Here is a 9,176-nt window from a genome sequence, read left to right as displayed (position 1 = left end):
ATTACTTACCTATAGTATACCGACATATTCGTATTATTTATGTATTGTTATTAATTAAACATTTCAAAATTAAAGATTTCAATATATTATATTATAAACATAATTTAACTATTTTCGTTTTTTTTTAAACATTTTTAATTTAGATTTTGTGAATTTAAAAATAATATACAAATAAGAAGTAATTAAAATTTTCTAATTAATTTATATCAAACCTCTAATATTATCAATTATGATGATATAAATTTGAATAATTTAATCGAAAAAGAAAAAATTCATTAAAATTAAATTAGATTTCAATTTCTTTGCTTTATTGTAATATTGTATTAAAGAAAACAACATGAAATAAATTTATTTGTTATATATTATACTTTATTTTTATTTTAGCATCCAAATATTTAATGTATAAATCTATAGCGTATTTAAACTAGACTTATTAAAATTTAAAATCTAATAATTATATAAATATATTTATATATCTAATAAATATAAATATATTTAAATGTTTTGTTCTATTTTATTATTATTAACTTTTCTTTTTCTTTTTTTTTTGAATATTTAAATTAAATTTTAGTTTATAACCATTACTTGCCGATTCATGCAGGTTTTTCTTTTTTTAAAATAGTACATTTACTTATACTTGTGATAAATGATTTAAAAAATTGTGTTTTTATATCCAAAAAAATTTTTTTTTACATTAGTCTTAAATAATAATTTTTAATTTAAATAATTGTAATTATTTTAAAGAATTTTATATAAATGTATATATATATTTTTGTTTTTAAATAAAAATTAAGTGAAAATTATTATATAAAATTTTATTGGTATTTATTTTATTAAGTTTCATTCAAAATATTTTGATTTCATTAAATTGTGTAATTATAAATTTTCAATTTCTTTTTTTTTAAATATTAATATGTTTTCCATTTATTTCCAAAAAATTTATTTATTTGATGATATACAGATATGTTAAAGGAAATTAATTATTATATTAAATTCAAGACTAATAAAATAGTATTAAAAATTTCAAATATAAATTTTATTAATATGTCAAATATTGTAATTTTAAATCAAATTAATAATTCAAATACAATAATTCCAAAAATCAATTCGCTAAAATAATAGGGTACTAAACAAAATATAAACTGGGAGAAGTTTAAAGATAAAAATTTACAAAAATTTATAAATTTATTAAAAAAAAATTTTTAAAAAATAGTTTTTACGAAATATTTTTAATAATTAAATCCGATAGCAATGGTTAATAATAATTACAAAAATTTTATTAAAAATTAAATTTCATAGATTTTTGTATACAATGCGATTTTATTTGAAATTCCTTTTCTTATTTATAAGTATTTTCTTTATTTATATAATAATAATAATAATTTAATTAAAATATACATTTTTTTTTATTATATACATATTTTTTTTTTATATTTATAAATATATATATATATGTAAAAAGGTAGGTAAAAATATAAAACCAAACTTATAAATTTAAAAAAAAAAATTTTTTTTTATTTGTTTTTTTTTATTTTATGTCTACATTTATATTATGTAATTTTATTCATTTTTTTTTTATTTAAATTTCAAAAATTAAATTAAAAATAATTAAAATATGATTATTTATTCCTGCATACTTTTTCTTTTTCCTTTTAATTTAATTATTAAAATGTAAGAACGTCTACCATAATGCAAATTTAATGTCAACTTGATTTAATCAGAAATACTGTTTTATTAATAATGAATATGTCAATTTGACATTAGATCTGAAATTTGGTACACACCTTAATTTTCTTTAAAAATCTACAGTATTTATAATTTTTTTTTTAATCGCTCAACGAATTTAAAAATAAAAAAAATTTTAATTTAATTTAATTAATATAGTAATTTAAAATACAAAAAATTAAATGAAAATAATTAAGTTTTTGAGAAAAAAAATTTTTTTTGTAGCATCTTACATTACATTAACTTAGAGGTACGTAAAAATTATCATTATATTTCAGTAAACAAAAAAAAAAAAAACAAAGAAAAGAAATAATTTAAATTATTTAATTTTAAAAATAATTGCAATTAAATTTAAAATAAGAAATTGATGTGAAATAAGCAATTCATCAACTACTGAAATATTTATTTTTCATGAATCATAGAGTAAGTGTTTATTCCTGTCTAAAAATGTTTTACATATTTCAAATGTACACTTTATAAATTGTTATTGATATGTTTTACATAATATTATATAAATATTTTTTATTTGTATTTATTAAAAACATAAAATTTAAATTTAATTAAGAAAATAATAAAAAGACATGTTAAAGATGAAATTGTAAAATTTTTTAATACACATGTAAATCATGCAATTTTTGAAAAAACAATAGCTAAATTAAATTGACCTCAATAAATTAAAATTGTCACCCCATATTCTTTTAGTCTTAAAAATTATTTTAGTTTTAATCATAGTATTTCAAATTTTTTGAATAACAATCCATAGTGTCAAGTGATGTCACTGACAGAATATGATGGGTGTACATATGTTTTTTCTTGTCATTAAATTTATGTGAACAGAAAAAAAATTTTTTTTTTGTACTTTTTAATTTTAGGATTTCAAAAATTTTGAGGGTTAAAAAAAAATTTCAATTTCTTGAATTTTCTTACTAATAAAACGAATCATTGTCTATATGTGTGATTCAGGAACATAAAAATAAAGATTAGTTTTTTTTTTTTTTTTGCTATAGATTTCTCGATATTGCTTCGTTTTTTTGCAAATTTAATAATTCTAATCGAATAATAAAAATACAGAAGAAAATTCAAGAATAATATTGAAACAGGCGTTCAACTTAAAATTATCGTAATTTTTGTGGGCTCAAAAAAAGAACAATGATTTCTTTGAATTTAGACTTTATAATTATTAGAAAAAAAATTTTTTATTTTTTTTTTTGTTTTATTATTTTTTGTGAATTCAAAAATACATTTTGTATATTATTCTTTTCTTCTTTTTTTTTTTTCATTCCTTGATTAATTAAAATTTATTTTAATTTTTTTTTGTTATTTTTGTCTTAATTTTAAATCTTAAACATTATTATTTTAAATACAAGTAGCTATATTTATAATGTTTACATAATTATTAAATATATTTTGTATATTTTTTTGAATTTTAATCATTGTACCTTTCAAAAATTTTAATTAAATTTAAGTGTTTTTTTTTTTTTCATTAATTTTTTTTTATTTTTTTGTAAGAAAAAATTTATTTATTTTATATTTACATACGTTACATACATACAAATTATGTATAATAATTACTAGATGAGTTTCCTTAAAATTATTAAAATTTATAATTAATATTAATGTAATTTTTAAATTTAAATAAATGAAAATTTTTTAATTAAATTTATTTGGATTACGCGCATTAAAAATAATATAAAAAAAATGATTGCTTTTCAATTGAAGACTTTTTTAGTTTTTTTTTTTTTGTGATTTTTACATTTTTTATTAAATTTTTTTTTACAAATAAAATTTTCACGTTTATTTTTATTTATTTCCTCCCCAAAAAAATTTTATGTAGTTTTGTTGTAATTTGTTTTTTGAAACATTAAAAATAAATATTTTTTGTTTCTTTATTACTCGTATATTCTTCAAAAATTTATTGAGAAAAACAACCACATACGAATAATATTTAATTAAAAAAACAATTGGCAATAATATTCTTGCATAATAATTTTTTTTTGTGTTATTTTGTAGTTCCAAAAGAATAGTTTAAAACTTAATATTCGAATTGAAGTGCCTGCCTTATTCTATTTTAAATAATTAATTTAACATGAAGAGATTTTATTTTATTATTTAATTTATTATGTATGTACATTATTTAAATAAACATTATTTATGTGGATCATTTAATTAAAAACACAAAAAATAATAAATTGGAAAAAAGAAAGCCTCATTTTTTTAATTTGTTATTTTTCAATATTTTTATATTTGATTTGATTTTAACAAATTTATCATAAAATTTTTGTATTCAATATTTAATTATTTAATTCAATAAAAAATTATATTAAAATTTTTGCAAAATTATTTATTAATTGTATACTATTGTTATTTTAACAAATTATTGAATTTGAAATTTTCTGAAAATTAATTGAAAAACGGAAATTATAAAATAATAAAACAAAAATAATATAAAATTTTCTTTCAATAGAAACGTTTTCAAAATTATATTTCATATACATATTATGTTTGTTTAATAGTATTAATTAAAAAAAAAAAATATTCTAATTACATTTTATATAGTATGTATTTAAAGAATTATAAGGAATAAAATGAAAGTCATTTAAATATAAAATTTAATGAAAAGTTTGTGAATTTCTTAAAAATTGTCAATTAAATAAAAATAAAATAAAATGTAATTATTTATTTTAAACAAAAATAATATTACATACATATTTATAAATTTAAATTTTAAAAATTTTTTTTTAAATTAAAAATTCTTTTATTGTAAATTCTATATAACATGAAATTATTAGTGTTGATACTCGTAACAGTATTTTCTTTGAAATCAGAATATTTACCAATATTGGACAAAAATGTTAAGGATATTGATGAATGTCACTTCTGATGATTTCATCATTAGAAACATATATGTATACCCGTCAAGAACATCTGTTACAATTATCAATATAAAACGAAATACATTGTATGTACAATCAAGCAGAATGGTAGTAAACAGTCAGGAGAAAGACAAATTTTTCGTACGATTTGTGGAAAAAAAAATACCAAATCTTTTAACTTAAGCAAATTAGATTCCTGATACATTTACAAAATCCAGATGATATTCAAATATAAGTACAACAATTCTTATCTGCTTGATAATATTTAATTTGATATTGATAATTATTATTAGTATTTGTATCACTGTAAACTGTGAAAGTTGAAAGAATAAGTTGGAATTACCTGATGCCGCAAAGAATATCATGTATTTGTAAGAAAAATTCTAATAGAATTTGATTAGTCTAAATATACCATTATGCCACATCAATTTATTTTGATAATGAAAGCATAGTTGCATTATTATTAAATAACACTAGTTATTTTAAACCAAACCTATACATACGAATGTCGATTCAATATCAATAAAGTAGAGAAAAACAAAATTAGAACTTCATAAAATTTTAGCTGACCAATCGTAAAATTTTTAAAAATATAATTATAAAAATTAAAGCACTAAATTTAAAGAATCTATTTTTTTTTTTTAAATTTTTGAAATCATATTCTACCAAAACTCAATAGAAAGCAATCTAATTTTCTATGGAAAATAAAAAATTGAATAACTGATGCTAGTTATAAAATTTAATTAAAGTGTGGAAGCTATTTGAGGAGAATTTTATCAATCTTACAAATCTAATAATTATTTATTCTTTTATTTTTTTTATTTTATTTCCTTTTTTTTTTTCTTTTTAATATTAATAGACTTATATCTAAATTAAAAATATGTTAAAATCTTAAAAAAAGAAATTAAATTACATTTTTGAAAATTTTTTGTTTTCAAATGTATAAGTTATATTTATATATATATATATATATGTATATATTATATTATATTTTAAAAAAAATAGTAATAAAATGAACTTATTCACAACGAAATTTTTGTATATTAATATTAATGTGTCTCAATTAATTAGTGTGCATTTTCATTTTTATATTTTTGTTTTTGTGTGTATATACGTGCATTTTAAATAAAATTAATAAAATTTTCTTTTATCATGTTTTTGTGTTAATGTCATCCTATTCTATTGTCCTTTATCTTTACCAGGTCCACCAACATTAATACCTAATAAATGTTCCCCAGCCATTAAACCAGCTGTTGTTGCACCAGGTTGATGAGCATAATTTCTAATTTGATGTAATGATATTAATTGATTTGGGAATGCATTTGCAGCGTTCTGATTTACAGCATTTTTTGTTTGAAATTGTAATGCATCATATAAATATGGACGTTGTGTCATTGGATGATGTCCTAAACCATTTATATGTGATGGTATTGTATTAATTGGTGTAAATGCTGAATTTGTTGTAGTTTTTGTAATACTACTAGCATCATAATTACCAGCAACAATTCCATTTACTTGAGCTTGTGCTGCAGCTGCAATAGCTGCTGCTGCAGCAGCCGAACTTACTACAACTGTTTGTGGTGAATTTTGTTGTTGACCTAAATGTTGTTGTACACCACCATTTGTACTTGAATTTTGTCTTAAATCTTCACCTTCTTCATTTGAATTAGAATTACCATTTGTATTTGGACCACTACTACTTCTTTGTTGTTCTAATAAACTACGATGATGAGCCTGTAATTCATTTTGTTGTTGTTGTTGCTGTTGCTGTTGTTGTTGTTGTTGTGCTGCTACTAATGCAAAATCATAACCATTTTGATGTTGTTGTTGCATTGCTTCTGCTAATGTTGCCGCTGCAGCACTATCAGTACTTACTTTTGGCCAATAACCTAAACCAGCAGCGGCCAGCGCTGCATTATTATTTATATTTATTGTACCAGTATTACCGTTAACAATATTTGAACTACCGCCAGCATTTGTGATATTATTATTATTGGAATTACGTGATTGTTTTTCAGCTTTTTCAATATGCTTCTGAACATGTTTCTGTAAATATGTTTCTTGTGTATAGCTTTTACCACAAAAACTGCATATATGCGTTTTTAAATGTTTTGAATCTTTATGTTTTGGTATATGATCTAAGAGAGCTGTTTCACTTTCAAAACATTTATAACATGAATTACATTTATATGGCTTATCACTAGCATGACAACGAGAATGTGATTGTAAATTTGATAATTGTGAAAAGGCTTTTTGACAGCCTGGATGTCTACATTTATATGGTTTGTCACCAGTATGTGTTCGGATATGTTGTTGTAAATGAGATAATTGGGTAAATTTTCTTTGACATATTTCACAACGATATGGTTTTATTCCCAAATGTATACGAGTATGTTGTGATAAATAACTGGAATTAGCAAATGATTTTGTACATTGTGTACATTTATATGGTTTTGATTCACCATGATTATTATTTCGATGATGATGATGACCACTACCACCTCCACCACTACCTTGATGACCACTACCCATTTCAGATTTTGGGGTAAACAACTAAAATTAGAAAAAAAAAATATGATAAGTTTATAGAAAAATTATTTTATTTTTTATGTTTATGGTATGTAGTATGTACTAAATATAAATTGAAATGAGTAAATTATGCTTGCTATCGGTTTAAAAATTTTCCTGTATAATAATTTAAATATTATTATACATACATACGTAGGTATTAATGTAACAAATTATGTGATATATGCAATTCTGAAATGTATACGATAAATGCAATTCCCGAATGTCAATAGAAAAGTTTAGAGTCAACATAGACTTAAACAAAAACATTCACCGCAATGAAAGTGGGATGGGACTGACATAACAAAAAAATAATTAATTTTTGGTCAATTCTTATTATTTAATCAATATTAAATTTCCTTTTAACCAACATTAAATTACTGTAGAGTGTTATAATCTGAGTTCTTTACCTCCTAGATTTAAAAAAAATTTTCTTATCAAAAATTTTTTGGATGATACAACCATTTATTAGCACCTACTAATATACATACATATTATACATACATATACATATCCATGAATGTCAAACACAAAAATAAGATTATAAAAAAAAATTTAACCGCAGTCGGTAAATTTAGTTACACCAAAACTAAATGAGGAAAAAAAAGGAACATAAGAAAGACTATTTAACTGTTTCAAAAGACATTCCATATAGCATTAGATTTATACCATAAGTACCAACAGTGTGGTGTGGTTGCCACCACACAAAATATAGAAATAACAAAAATGTAAAAAGTATGACAGCTCAGTAACATGAATAATTCCAAGGGGCAGAAGAATTCAAGTATGTATTTACATATACATATATGTATAGTTGTTATACTGTAGCACAATAATATAATATGTGCACAAAATTATCGAAAATAAAAACAATAAAAAAAAAATGTATAATGAAAACATTGTCTACATTCAACAACATGTAGTTAACATCACGATGTTACACAGAAAAAAAAAAAAACTATAGGAATAAAGTGTATATTATAAAGGTCCGAATCTATATGTTATAAAACAATATTATAAAGTAAAATTTCACATGTGCACATGCACGTATAAGAAGAATATACGGACATATATATCTTGATGTGTAATTTAGACGAAAAGAAATAAAAAGACATAAAAATTAAATAAGAGACTTTAGGTTACAAATAATTCGACCTTGACAGAGAAGAATAGTAAATATTGTAAAAAGTGTTAGCAGATTTCTTCTTTTAATGGTTATACTATTTTTTTTTTCTTTTGGTTTTTTTAGGTTAATTTTCAATATTCTTTCTACGACAGCTATGTATATATTTTGTATGTATATGCATTAATTTCCTTAGTTATTCTCATTTTTTTTTAACATTAAAATCAGCATAACTATTGAATGCTAAAGAAATAAACGTATCATTTTTTTAATAGTATAATAATAGTAAAAATATCTATTGTAACAGCATATAAGTGTCCTACATCTATGTCATAAATTATTAAATAAAAAAATGAGAATACAGTTCGCTTCAGTCTCCTAATAGTATGATTTATAGCAGCCTAATCGTGTATCTCGCTGTTTTTTACTAAGTATTTCATTTATCTAATAAGATTACTAATTTTTTTCAATTTAAGGGATTTTTCTCAATTTATGAACTGAATGTGCCTCAGTTTCAAAAACAAAGTGAATAAATATTTTGTATTCTTTTTAGAAAAAAGAAGAGAATAATTTTTCTCACTCGAAAATTACATAATAGTTACTAACTTGCTTCTCACTTCCCGAGGAAAACAGCGAAACAGACGATCAGGTCCTAAAAAAACTGAACGAAATTTGCACGATTGCTTCTCGACAATTTTAATTATATTGTGTATATTTTTTCATCTATTGATGTAAGTTTTTTTATTGCATGACAATTGAGGGTTAAAATACACAAAATACATTATATTTTCTACATATATGTAGGGTAAAATTGACTCTCCCAATCTCTAACTCTATTAATTCAATAATTTTGTTTTCTCTTAAACACAAATGCTCGTATAACATTT

General features: G+C 20.6%; 1 protein-coding gene across 1 annotated transcript; it reads right to left on the bottom strand.

Moving 5' to 3' along the window:
• Nucleotides 1-5,633: 5,633 nt before the first annotated feature.
• Nucleotides 5,634-7,147, bottom strand: LOC129609715 (zinc finger protein rotund-like). The gene has a single exon (XM_055521825.1). It carries the CDS (start codon nt 7,128-7,130, stop codon nt 5,778-5,780), a length of 1,353 nt encoding a protein of 450 aa, XP_055377800.1. The 5' UTR covers nt 7,131-7,147; the 3' UTR covers nt 5,634-5,777.
• Between the last annotated feature and the right edge of the window lie 2,029 nt (nt 7,148-9,176).

This window comes from Condylostylus longicornis, unplaced genomic scaffold (genome assembly GCF_029603195.1).
Source record: "Condylostylus longicornis isolate FDR11 unplaced genomic scaffold, ASM2960319v2 ptg000040l, whole genome shotgun sequence".
Taxonomy (NCBI): Eukaryota; Metazoa; Arthropoda; class Insecta; order Diptera; family Dolichopodidae; genus Condylostylus; species Condylostylus longicornis.
Note: the sequence above shows the minus strand (reverse complement) of the source record. Positions and strands in the feature narration are given on the sequence as shown.